Below are 13,802 nucleotides of genomic sequence, written 5' to 3'. Positions count from 1 at the left end.
CATGAGAAGATCTGCCACTTTGTCTGCCATGCAGACATGCTGCAGCATGTTCTCCTTGGTATAAAATCAGTCTCCTGAGCAGGAGGAGAGAAGTTCGGGCAGGGAGAAGCTGAACCTCTGTAAAAGGAACTTAATTGTCACCTCTTTGTATAGCAAGACCTATTCCTCTTGATGGAAGCTTTCAGGGCAACTGCTGCATCTGGCACTTGACAGGAGGAGGTGCAGGAGGAGGTGCTTCATGCAGCATTGACCCTCCAAAAATCACTGAAGAGAAACCTCCTAAGCACTCCATAGCTTTCCCCTCCAAGCCTTGAGCTAGCAAGGTGGGATTGAAAGTCATGTGTAGCGAGCCAGTATACTTGGAGTGTGCTCCCATCTGTCTGCACATACTGGCACACCCACAGGTTGGTAGTTATTCATATCCGTAGCAGTAATCTTATTTTTAGAAAGCTGTGGGATGTGCCTGAGGCATTTTGTTGTTCTTCTCAGTTGAGTTAGTTGTTTAGTTGTCCAGTAGGGTGAGTGTTGACAATACAATGAGAGCATAGCCCTCCTCAGAAGCCCATCCCTTTCTGAGGTTGCTAAGATAACTTTTTCCACTGTCTTCTTAAGATAAATGACAAAGAGAGACTGAGTTTATTATTTTTTAAATCGTTCCAGGGTCATCTACAAATGTTCTTGCGAGATGGTCTTTAACAGGAAGAAGCTGTTTCAAGAGCACTTCCATAAGAGCACCAAGAAGTTGCTAGTGGCAGTGTTTAAGTGCCCACAGTGTCAGCTGGTGTATATGCAGAAACAGCAGTTAATGCAGCATGTTAAGGTATGTAACTTTCACCAGTTACTGATAAAAGGTCCAATTTTTTAAATTCACAGTGAGTTCACATCAACTGTGGGAGGAAATTGCTTGGAATACATCAGTCTACAATGATTTGCAGTATCACAGAATCACAGAATGTCAGGGTTTGGAAGGAACCTCCAAAGATCATCGAGTCCAACTCCCCTGCCAGAGCAGGACCAAAACTAGGGCAGATCACTCAGAAAGGCATCCAGACAGGTCTGGAAAGTCTCCAGAGAAGGAGACTCCACAGCCTCTCTGGGCAGCCTGTCCCAGGGCTCTGTCACCCTCACAGCAAAGAAGTTCTTCCTTGTGTTCAGGTGGAACTTCCTGAGCTGGAGTTTGAATTCATTGCCCCTCGTCCTGTCACAGGGCACAAGTGACAAGAGCTTGTCCCTGCCTTCTTGATGTCCTCATGTATTTATAGTTATTAATTAGATCCCCCCCTCAGTCTTCTTCTCTCCAGACTGAACAGCCCCAGGTCTCTCAGCCCTTCCTCATCAGGCAGGTGTTCCAGTCCCTTCATCATCCTTGTAGCCTCTGTTGGACTCTCTCCAGCAGATCCCTGTCCCTCTTGAACTGGGGAGCCCAGAACTGGACACAACACTCCAAGTGAGGTCTCACCAGGGCCGAGTAGAGGGGGAGGAGAACCTCCCGTGATGTGCTGGAGACTCCTCTTAATTCACCCCAAGATACCATTGGCCTGCTTGGCCACAAGGGCACATTGTTGTCCCATGGGTAACATGTCCACCAGGACTCCAAGGTCCTTCTCCACAGAGCTGCTCTCTAGCAGATCATCTCCTAGCCTGTGATGTTACATTTTGTTATTCCTTACCAGGTGCAGGAGCTTCCTGTACTCTCTGGAAACATCAGTGGTGCATTTTCTGTTAGTTGGTGGTAATGCAGGCAGTTACTCTCATCTATATGTAATGTAACCTTATGACAAAGTGTTTTCTACAGGTAAATGTTTTTTATTTTTAACTGTTTGCTATTAAACTCAAGGAAGTGAATAACTAGGTCAGGAGCTTTATATTTGGTTGGAAGACAGGGAGGAGTAGTCTCTGCCCACAGTGATACACCAGAAAACTGAATCTCTGTCTCTTAGGTGCTCACTTACAGAGTTTTGGACCCTTTGCAGCTGCCTCCAGGGGAGGCTGGCTGGCGTTTCACATCCCATTGGTGGCTCCACTGGGCTGCAGAACCACTGCAGATTGCAAGAGGGGGGTGACAGAGGCAGAAGTGACTGCCCTGGAGGCACCAGACTTTGGGAGGTGGGACCCCTGCCTTCCTTGTCTCCATGCTAGCACCGCTCAGGCTCCCCCAGAAGATGTTCTGAAATGGATAGTTGTCTACAACCCCCAAAACTGGGGGAAATAGTGATGTGGAGAGTGCTTTGAACCTGCCCTTTGTCAGGAAAGGCATCTCATGGTCATTCATTGCCCTTTTAAACACATGCAAAGGGAGTTATTGTCCATTTGGTGGTGGTTCCTAGAGGGATGTGTGTGAAGACTTGTAGATCTGATTGTGCCCTAAATGTGTGAGCACCGTTTTGTTGTCTTAGTAGGTTTCTAAGCCCCGTGTCTAAGAACACTGCTGTGGAAATCCTCTTGGAAGGTTTTTTTTGTGGCACTCTGAAGAAGGAGCTTGCAAATTCTTACTGCCCTTTGATTGGAAAAAAGAAGTGAATGTTTTTGTTTGATCAGTGACTTTATTCTGTTCATACTTTAAAAGCAAGAATATTCATTAACTCAATGCCTAAAAGCAAAAAAACCCCAATCTTTGCTCTCTCCCTCATGCCTTTAACTTGCAAATCTGGAGATACTTTGCACACAGTAATGAATTACAATTTGAAGCCCTCCTGTGAAGTTGATGATTCCTAATCTTCCTGTATTATAGCTAGGAAAATAGAGTTGAGATTAAGGCTGGGACCTTCCAAGAGGCATTTAAGCCTAATGCTAATAGATGGGCTTGAGTTGAGGTACAACTCGTTGCAGTTTATTTGCAAATCCCACCCCAGGGATCTGCCTGCAGTAGCTTGTGCAGCAGCAGCATGACAGCTCCGCTACACAACTTCTGTCTTCTGGCAGTGAGGATGTATTGGGCCATCAGCAGGTCTTTGTGATGCTAATTGAAGGAGGCTTTTTGGCTGTAGTGGGGTAGGAATTGCAGTAACCCATCTCCTCTCCTGTCAGATCCTACTCCTTTATGCAATGAAGGGTTTACAGGAGGTGCTGTCTAAAGTGTGCCTGCGTGCAAAATAAAGAAACCGTGTGCCTCCTCATCTTCCCTGGCTTCCCATTGTTCAAGCTGAGGAGTGGGAGATGGAAGGTCTGTTTCCTGTTACCAATCCTGGAGAGCTGTCATTTTTCTGGGCTCATTTTTTCCCCTCCAGTGGTGTAATAACAGGAGAAATGGAGTAATGGGCACTAATGTACTCTTCCCTCAGCAAACACTCTTGAGATTGCCAGACTGGGAGAGAGGCGAACTGTTGGTGTTCCCCTAAATAGCTGGCAGTGCTGTAGAACAGCTGTCCCTGCCCTGCCATTGCATGAGAGAGCTTTTGTGGACATCAGGTGCAAAGAACACAGGCTTCTCAGAAGAAGCCTTGTGTTTTGCAGTTTGTTTGTTGTCTAACCCACAGAAATCCTTCCAAAGGCCTGGGGCCTTTATGGGTTGGAACTTTACCCATTATTAATTACTGAGCACAATTAAATGTCTAAATTATCCTTTTGTGTGCAGGAACTGTTTTTGTTCCTAGGGGAGTTTCTTGAGGTTTCTTTGGTATATTGCTATTTTACTTGCTTTTGCTTTCCCACAGCTCTTCATTTCTGGATTATTTTCCTTATGTTCAGTTTTCTTTGTTAAAATAACTTTTATTGGGACTTTGGATTTTGGCCTGTTGACCAACCAAAGAGTCTGGAGCCTTATTCCTTATAAGTCTAATTTCTGGCTTTATGCTGACTTTTATTTGTCAGGAGCAAAATCTGGAACTGTGAAAATATAAATAGCAATAGATGGGATGGAATTGAGGACAGAGGGGTTGGAGAAGCTGAGACACGGTGTTTACCCATCCCTTGAGCAAAGATGAAGCCACTTTGGAGCCCCCAGGATAACAGCAACCATTTCATTCAGAGCTTACCAGACTTCTGTGTTTTTAGAACTTAGGCTCTTGAAATAATGACGATTAACATTTCTCTTCCATGACGTATTCTGTGTTTAAACAGAGTTCTCAGAGCTCCTTCAAAATGTTAAACAGGCAGCACAGAGGAGCTGCTCTTGTCACACAGGAAACATAAATAGATACTTCATGTGTCTTGGGAAAAGGTCTTGCCAGTGCAGGAAGCTGCAAAGGGAAATGGGAAGATACATGTGAGCACATCAGCGACATAATGTTTTGGGAGGTGTGGGACTTAAATTATTTATTTAAATAATAAATGTTATTTATTTATAAATGAAAGTGTATTATGTAAGTTAGATATAAATGTTACGTGTGATTCTATTGTTATTCCATTGCTATTCAGGGTGTTCATGGAGTCCCCAACAATCCTGAGGAGCTCTCTGACTTTCAACAGAAATCTGAGAAGGCCTCAAGGAACAAGGCTCATACCCCACCAAAGGAGCTGTTGGTAGCAAATGGGACTTCCCACTCCCCTCTGCAGAGGAAGGACATGAGGATGGAAGGACACAATCCTGAAGCCAAGTCCAGACTGAGAACTGGTTGGACCTGCAAGGAATGTTCACAGTGGATCCCCGATCGGGAAACCTATGTGTCCCACATGAAGGGAAATCATGGAAGGGTAAGGACTCAGATGAAACACTTCAAGTAGGTGACAAGGTATATTTTAGCAAAGAAGTTTGATCATCATTAATATTTTGGGCAAAAAGAAACCAAGAATCTGTTTGCCAGCTCAGTAAGGGTCAGAAAGCTTAGGGTCAGAACAAAAAACAGTTACGTAGCCTGTTGTAAGTACACTTTCTGTCCTTGATCTCTACAACCTGCATACCTCATCCTCTTTGGTATTCCTTCTCCCACTACATCTAATGTCAGGCTTCCTCTTTGGCTTATCTGGGTAAGTGAATGGAAAGTTGTGTCTTCTCCAGTTGCTGGTTCAACTGTCTGATCTAAACTATCTACACTCAAAGTTATAGGACATACAGTTTTTCTACAGGATGTGTTATTTGGTAGATATCACTACATGTAACTGGGGAAGAGTAACAGACTCATGTGGTGTGCAGAGCTATCGTTTTAAGAAATGTACATCTCCATTGTGTTGGTTTCATCCAGCTCAAGCCTTGTGTTGCCTTGACCTGCTTCTGTCAAGCTAATCCTTGCTGGCTGGCAGAACCTAGGCCAATAAGTTGTGTGCAGCCAGATCTCTTAGCACGTTGGCATCAGGACTTTTTGTTTGACGTACTGAGTCACCCTTCTCAAGTCCCATGAGCAGAGGCTGTAGAAGTCTGTATCATGGTCTTTGACTCCTTCTAGCTTGACTTGGGGAGTGCTGGATTGTCCCACTTGATAAGTATCAAGAAAAGAAGATGGGGGCATGGTGAGAATGCTGTATTTTCCCATTTGAATTTGATAGAAGTAGGAAGTTTGCCAAATATTTCCTTTCAATACGTATATGTATTCATTGAACAAGTCTGAGGTCATATATGGATCACAAGCTGGACTGTGTGACTCTCTAACATCTTACGCTTTTGTTGTGCTGAATTATGAGGAGCAAGAAGGGGAAGTGGGGATGGGACTTGTGCTTCATGCTGGGGTCCTGCCTTCTTCTGGGGCAGAAGAGATCTTCCACTGAATTCATTCTGCAGAGTCCTGTAGTGAAATGAGCCCACAGGAGAAGCAGCTAGTGCAATTCCTATTTAAAAAAATAAATAAATAACCAAGCATGTGCTTTAAATGCTCGTGGTTTTTATAGGAGTAGTGCAGGTATTGGTCAACTGTTTGTCAGAGTATAAATGGGACCTTAGTGATCTAAATCAATGAAAGAGGGATTTTTTTGCAGCTGAAAGGTAAGGTCCAGATGAAGAGCATGGGAATGTTAGAATCCAGTCAGAACCTTCCACCTCTCTGTTATTAAAAGCTATTTCTGTTCCTCTGCTAGTCTCTGAAGAGATACCCCTGTCGACAGTGTGAACGCTCATTTGATGCCTCCAACAGTCTGCGCAGACACATCCGCAATAACCACGACACAGCAAAGATAGTTTATACTTGTTGGTATGTACCAGACACCCCTTCTCCAATCTGTTTTCGACAACAGGCTAATCCTGCAAGTTTGGAAGCCCTTCATAATAAATCGTGTCTGCTTCTATCTGCTCCAGGCCACTGAGGGAGAGTGAGAAGAATGTGTTAAACACAAGAGACTTGGTGGCTAAAATCATAGAATTATAGAATCATGAAATGGTTTGGGTTGGAAAGGACCTTAAAGATCATCTAGTTCCAACCCCCTCCATGGGCAGGGACACCTCTTGCTAGGTCAGGTTGCTCAAAGCCCCATCCAACCTGCCCTTGAATACCTCCAGGGATGGGGCAGCCACAACCTCCCTGGGCACCCTGTTCCAGCTTCTCTCCACTCTCACAGGAAAGAACTTTTTCCTAATGTCCAATGTGAATCTCCGCTCTTTAAGCTTCAAACCATTGCCCCATGTCCTCTCACTACACACCCTTGTAAAAAGTCCTACCCCAGCTTTCTTGTAGGCCCCCTTCAGCTATTGGAAAGTTGCTATAAGGTCACCACAGAGCCCCCTCTTCTCTAGGCTGAACAACCCCAACCTCCTCAGCCTGTCTTCACAGGGGAGGTGCTCCAGCCCTCTGAGCATCTTTGTGGCCTCCTGTGGACATGCTCAAGGAGTTCTATGTCCTTCTTATTTTGGGGACTCCAGAACTGGACACAGTACTCCGGGTGGGGTCTTACCAGAGTGGAGAATAGTACAATATAGTCCTTGATTAGTACAAAATAAAAATAATACAAAATAAGAATAGTACAAAAGAAGTCCTTGCTCTTAACTGCACATTGCTCTTTGGCACCTGAGGGCAAGGTTTGATTTCAGCTCAGCAGGTGCAAAATGACAATTATATGGCGCACCCTTGTGGAACAGCCAATGAAACATTGGGCTAATCTATCAGTGCTTCATGGTTGGTGTAGTTATGCATCATCCTCGTGCCTTCCCCTTGGAAAAAAAACAATGGTACAAAAGGTGTGTAAAATCCTATTGACCCAGGGCACTAGGTGTTGCTGTCATGTTACACAGGCACAACTGACTGCACAAGCTGCAGGGCAATGGAGAATTAGATCTGCTGAATGTGCTTGGGAAGATGTACAACAAAGTTAGGAATGGGATTTGGAGACTTCAGACAAGCTAGGTAGATCAGCATTGAATGCAAATGATTGCTGGCAAACGTATTTTAGCTGTGAATACAGTCTCAGTTCAGGACAAAGCCCATTGCTTACAAAAATGCCTCTAGAATGGCTGCATTCTAATCTGCAGAAGTTGCATGCTGAGTGACTGTGCAGACTTGCTCCCTGACTCATTTTGAGACATCCTTCTGAAACAGAATCAAAGCACATGTGTGTTGGAAGGGAAGTTTGCAGTTATGTAGGTTGGGGGATTTTTTTTAGGTAGCTGGAATCTGGGTTTGAAGCAAGTGTTTCTGAAGAGCATGTTGTCACTTTACTGCACTTCACTTACGAAAAGCCTGTCTTGAAGAGTATCATCCCTTGTGTACTTTATTTCTTTGGACTGCCTAGTGAGCCACAATAGCTTTTAGTAAATGGATAAAGGTGATGGATATTTGCACCACCATTGGGGCCTGATAGGAATACCTTCCTGTCACATTTTTCAGCCAGGACTTCTCAACTTCCCGTTACTTGTAACAGCACTTTGACTTGGAACCTCTGGCTCCCAGCATGTTTCATTCTGCTTTAGGTTTGTGAGTGATGGTCTTTGGAGTTACATGCACCTGATTTGTATAAATCTATTTGCTCTGGATCAGTTTTTTTCAAAGTCGAGCATTATCAAAGTAAACATGAGGTGTAGCTGGGAAAAAGGATTTGATTAGAAATACCTGACAAGCCAGCCAGGGACGTGCCAGCCTGCTATGTTCACCAGCTTGTGCAAGCCCTGGAGTCCAGTTTTGCTGTTATTTTTCAGGATGACACAGAATCACCAAGGCTGGAAAAGACCTTCAAGATTTAAGTCCAGCCTGTGACCTAACACCACCACATCAGCCAGACCATGGCACTAAGTGCCACATCCAGCCTTTCTTTGAACACCTCCAGTAACGGTGCCTTCACCACCTCCCTGGGCAGTCCATTCCAATGTCTGATCACCCTCTCCAGCAGAGAAGACATAGCTAGAAATTCAAGTGAATTGTGGTTATTTTAAAATCCCAAGCTTGTAGTTGCTCCTTCTCAAAATCTGGGGATGAAGTCTTCATTGGGCAGTAGTTGTGCTGTCTTTCATCATTGTAGTGAGAGGTTTTCTGAAATCACAGCAGGAAACCTCTTCGTTAAATACTTGTCCCAGCATCTCCAACAGCTGCTCTTTGTTTGGATCCAAGGTGTTCTCTTCAGTCTCACCTCTGATTCCTCTTTAGTTTGTCCAGAGCACTGTTCTAAAAATCACCTCTGTGACTGCTGCTTGCACATCCTTCTGGCTCTTTGAGTTCTTCCTCAGCTTCCTTCTGTGCTCTCTAAGGCATCACATTGCTTCTGCTCCTTTTCTTTTCCCTTGGTTGCTGGTGTCCGTTTTCCTTCTTCCCACTAGGCAGTTTGGCTCAGTCTCACCTTTTCTTCCCTTCAGGGGAATATTAAGCTGAATATTACTCCCTTTTGATGCCTTAACTTCATGTCACCCTCTTCTCCTGCATCTCCATGTTAAGTATGAGTAAAATTTGTCATTGATCTGACAATGGAGTATTTTTGTGACTCCAGCATGCTGTCTTGTAGCTGACCTCGCTCTTTCTTCTAACATATCAGGCTGTGATTTCCCCTTCTTCTCCTGCCCTGCTTAGGTCTCTGCCTTCTGTTAAATGTATAGGGAGAAACCAGTGATGGAGGACTTGCTTGAACATCTTCCTGCCACTGAAATAATTCAGGTTAGGAAAGCATCTTTCCCTCCTCACATGAAAGAAACTCTAAATTAGGACAAATTGTAAAATATTCTGATATTTTATATATTTTCTTTCATAATCCACTTGGTTATTGTTATGAGAACTTGCTCTTATTTTCCAAGTCTTGGGTACAAATTGACTAGAACACTTGATTTTCAACTTTTTTTTTTTTTTAAATAAATACCATTATAATAACCTCTGACCTTTCCTCCACGAGGGAGAAAAAAATCCATCATTATTAAATACTGATTTATAATCTATGAGGTTCCTGTTCCAAACCAGTAGTATTTGATGATCACATTTGCATTTTCACATCCTTACTAACTGTTTAATTCCTATCTAGCTGCTGGAAGATCAGTAGAAAACATCTCTCCTTTTCAAAGATTTATTTGTTGCCCAGAGACACTTCATCTCCCCTCTGTTGGTTTTTCATCCCTTGCTGTCTGCATTTCAGCTGCAGTTTGTGCATTTCAGAGAAGTCTGGTGTTACTTGCCTCATTGCTGGGTTCGATGTGTAGCTGTTGGACCTTCCCTGTGTCACTCTGGCGGGCAGCAGCAGGACAGAGTCAATCCTGGGTTTCCCAATGGCTAATGGAGACCTCTGTGTCCTTCCCCATGCTGCAGAGGGGGGGTTTAGGTGCCTGCAAGACTTGTCTCCAGCTCTTGAATCCTACCGAGCTTTAACATGAACAATTACATATAAATGATGTGTTCTTGAGTGCTTCTGCTTAGGTCAGCAGGAGCAGGGCAGGGCAGGGATTGTACCTCTGTGCTCGGCACTGGTGAGGCCTTACCTTGAATCCTGGGTTCAGTTTTGGGCCTCCCCACTACAAGAAGGACATTGAAGGGCTAGAGCAAATCCAGAGAAGGGTAATAGAGCCAGGGGAAGGTCTGGAGAATACACCTTATGAGGATCATTTAAGGGAACTTGGAGTGTTCAGCCTGGAGAAAAAGGAGGCTGAGGGGAGACCTTCCTGCTCTACAACTGCCTGAAAGGAGGGAATAGATTCAAGTTGAGCCAGGGGAGGTTTAGGTTGGATATCAGGAAAAAAATCTCTACTGAAGGAGTGATCAAACTTTGGCACAGGCTGTGCAGGAAAATGGTGGGGTCACCGTCCCTGGAGGTGTGCAAAAAACATGTAGATGTGGCACTATGGGACATGGTTTAGTTGGCATGGTGGTGTTGGGTTGCACTTGGTGATCTTAAGAGGTTTTTTCCAACCTTTATGATCCCATGATTCTACAATTCTAGGTTATTGTTATTAAAGTTGGACATTCAGCAGTTTTGTGAGAATTTTGTGTTATGATGCAGAGCCTTGTGGATGAGGTGCTGCATGGTTGCTTGGGAGCACTGGGTGCAGAACCCTATTCTGCAGACCTCCTCAGTGTTACACAAATCACAAGGTCCCTCTGTGTGTTCGTCTCTCACCTCAGAGGTTTTTTTCTCCCACGCATTTTCCATTTTGATTATATAGCTTGTGCTTGTGGAAAATGTAGCACAGGGGCCTGATCTCCACTAGTCCCTGTATTTGGGTCGTCTGTGCTGTGAGATGTGTCCTACTCTCTTACCTCACACTTACTGTGGTAAATTCTAAAATGTTTGATATTTCTCCCAGGGGTAGTATTTTATTACTAAAACTATGATTTGCTGCATATTTTGGTAATCTAGTAGTACATTGTCACCAGCATCTATCTTCAGTGACACCTATTAGCTTGGCACATAACAAAGAGCTGCTTGGATAGAAACAAACGACTGGGCATTTCCTCTACTAAATTTGCTTCCTTTTTGTGTTTCCAAGGTACTGCACAGATGAAAATCAGACATTTCCTCAGCCGTTCATGCTGGAAAATCACATCAGCCTCGTGCATGGCATCAGAAACCCAGACTTATCCCAGATGGCCCAAGCAGAAGCTCCAGAGAGAGACACAGCAGAAGTAACTCATATATTTTCATTGAAAAATAAATGTATCCAGCAAGTAGCTGTTCACTCAGGGTATTAATGTTGAGCTGCAGCCTTGCAGCAGTCAAGCCCTCTCATCCATATGGCAGATTTCCTTCCCCTCCTCTCAGGTCCATCCAGTTTGCTTCTTTCTGGCTGTGGCAGGATCAGAAATGAAAGCATAGCTGAGCTGCAGCAATGTGTCTTGCATTTTTCAAGATAGTCTTCAACCTGTGGCCCGGTTTTACTGGTCTTTTTTCAGTCTATTTTGCAACCAAGTCTAATTTAGGTTTGTTTTTGCCCTTGTTTTTCCCTGCTCTCTGTTCATGAGCCTGGTGCATTTTTCCTTTTTCTCCCAGTTGTTTTTTTTTTGCTAGTTACAACAGATTTCTGTTTTAAAGTACTTGTTAGATTTATTACCTACAAGAACTGTGTTCCTCCTAGATAGGACTGCATAGTTTGTTTCTAAATGTAACTGTTATTGTATTTTGGGTTGGTTTGAAGTGGAGAGTTAGCTGATTTGGCTTCTTTGCTCCATTTACCTAAAAACAGATGCACATTTTCCGTGTATCACTGCCATTTATCATTTGTTTGTACCCCAGCACTGAGGGGTTGCAGCAAGGACTGACTGCCCTCTGGATTTATGCCGTAAGGAAACCTGGGGTAACTTGGGAATTCACTTGCATGAGCTGGTGGCTGCCTCCCCCAAGCAGAGCTGACCTAGCAGGGCACCCAGCTAAAAGGGGCAGATTGTGGCTTCAGGTGGCTCCGGCCAGGTCTGAAAATACCACCCTATAGGCTGTATCCTAAACAAAGACCACTCAGTGCTACTGGATAAGGAGATCACAAAGTCACCTGAAGGGATGTATGCAAGTGAGCCATCCTCACAGGAGGAGAAGCACACTATGGGGATATGAGAGGGATGAGTTCATGAGATGCAATGAAGAAGAAAACTGAGTGGAAGGGAAAACATTCAGAGTTAATTCTGAGAAGCATTGTCTGGGCTAATGACGAGCCCCATGTCTCTCAGCTGTCCCTGCTCTGTGGGCTCCTCCTTCCCACACCAAGTTCACATACTCTTGGCCCATCATATGTCTGCCCAGGTCTCCCATCCTGCCATCAGTGTGAGGTGTTTGGATATGGATAGGAAAGGCACCACACCCAGGGTCCCTTGGTGTGGCTTTGTGTAGGTTGTACCAAAAGACATATGTGTGGTCACCCTCAGGTGTCTTCATCTGCGTGTGGAAGTTAGCACTTTATCTTCCATGGGCTCATAACTTTTTAATAACTTTTTTTTTTTTTTTTTTTTTTTTTTTTTTTTTAAGGCAAAATCTCCAAAGAGGATGGCAATGGACGAGCTGGGTCAGGCAGAGACCACGGTGGGTTCAGATGAGCCACCAGCTAAAAAACTGAAAGCACCTTGGAAATGTGCGAAATGCGGCTTCGCAACGGACATCAGGACGGAGTTCCAGGAGCACATACCTGGGCACAAGACAGACAGCTCCACCTATCAGTGCTTGCTCTGTGGTTTGTGCTACACCTCTCACCTCTCTCTGAACAGACACCTCTTCATTGTTCATAAAATAAAAAATGAGGAGGAGGAGGAGGAAGAGGAGGAGGATGATGAAAGGGAGAAGTTTCAAAGGGAGACGAGTGAAAATGGACACAAGGGGTATAATGGTGAGATGAACACTACAGTGGAAAAAGAAAACCTGAAATGCAAAGAGTATAAAAGTGACTCAGCTCTTTGTGAAAACAGTCAGACGTGTGGCATGGAGGATCCTCATAGCACCTCACAGAACAATAATTTGAAGTCTTTTAAGACTTAAAAACAAAACCCCCCTTTTGGTCAGTCAGGGGTTTTTTGTTGCGTTTTTTTTTTAAATCAAAATATGGGGCGGGGATGGGGCAAATCTTTGAACTATTCTGTTGATTTCTTGGGATGGACATTGCTTTCCGTTAACTTCTATTTGTAAGGGAAATTTAAAAAAGAAAAAACCAAACCCTGCTATTGCATCCTACACACTAATTCTCTGCCAGACCAGAGGAGTGAAAAGGGAAAGCGGGGCATAAATCCTTGCTGGAACATGTCCAACTCCTGAGGATCAAGGAGCACTTTCTGCAGCTGCAGTTTCCTTAAGATGAGCTCTGGAGCTCTCTTGGAGTGTGCACTGCCTCAGCCGCAGCCCAGAGCCTCAGCCTTGCCTTCCCTATCTCACTTTCTCCTCCTATTTACGGCTTCCTTTTTCTCTTTCCATTCTGCCTTTGTTTTACTTATTTTAACTCTTTAACAATGTCTCAACAGGACACACTTGTCAGGATCGTGCTGGCCCATCTGAGATCTTCTGTGTTAGCATGGAATGGGTTCAAGCTGTTAAGTTACACTGATTTTTTTCTTGAATTGCCTGTATAACCACCTTATTTTCTAAAAGGCAATTTAAGGAAGTGTCTTGAACCTGAGTAATTCTGAAGGAGAACTTTGTAGCCCCTGTCCCCTGTGGTGAGCACAGCTCACAGCCTGGTGCCCCCCTGGGGCCTCGCTGGCTGGAGTGGAGCTGCTGGAGCTGCCCCTGGGCGGGCAGGGCCGGGCCGGGCGCTCGGTGCCTCATTCCGCTGGGCAGGACGTTGGCACCACCCCCAGGAGGGGGAAACATCCCCCGGCCCGAACGTGCTGTTGGCTGGAGGGAAACGTCCCGGCTCTGCTGCCGGGGCTCCCGGGGCTCCCGCTCCTCCCAGCGCGGCTCCCCCGTGTCCCCGCACGAGGGGACCCTGACCCCTCCCGCGTCCCCTCGCACAAACTGCTACGTGTAATATAATTCTCTACCATTATTTTTTATTCCGTTGAGCCAGAACCCTACTCGTTATTGTTTACTATGATGATGTTTAAATAATTTAAGAACTATTTATC

General features: G+C 44.7%; 2 protein-coding genes across 2 annotated transcripts in view; both read left to right on the top strand.

Annotated features, from left to right (window-relative positions):
• The window catches only part of ZNF592 (zinc finger protein 592), a 39,234-nt gene extending 26,511 nt beyond the window's left edge, over positions 1-12,723 (top strand). The window contains exons 4-8 of the mRNA XM_010005921.1: positions 661-820; positions 4,357-4,632; positions 5,947-6,059; positions 10,754-10,889; positions 12,220-12,723. Of these exons, the coding sequence (XP_010004223.1) occupies positions 661-820; positions 4,357-4,632; positions 5,947-6,059; positions 10,754-10,889; positions 12,220-12,723 (1,189 nt within the window). The remainder of the gene's footprint in view (positions 1-660; positions 821-4,356; positions 4,633-5,946; positions 6,060-10,753; positions 10,890-12,219) is intronic.
• Positions 12,402-13,802, top strand: part of SEC11A (SEC11 homolog A (S. cerevisiae)) — a 10,948-nt gene continuing 9,547 nt past the window's right edge. The window contains exon 1 of the mRNA XM_010005922.1: positions 12,402-12,455. The gene's annotated coding sequence lies outside the window, so the exon portion shown is untranslated. The remainder of the gene's footprint in view (positions 12,456-13,802) is intronic.

Source organism: Chaetura pelagica, unplaced genomic scaffold (assembly GCF_000747805.2).
Source record: "Chaetura pelagica isolate M959 unplaced genomic scaffold, ChaPel_1.0 scaffold369, whole genome shotgun sequence".
Lineage (NCBI taxonomy): Eukaryota > Metazoa > Chordata > Aves > Apodiformes > Apodidae > Chaetura > Chaetura pelagica.
The sequence above is the reverse complement of the archived record's forward strand: the minus strand, read 5'-3'. Positions and strand labels throughout refer to the sequence as shown.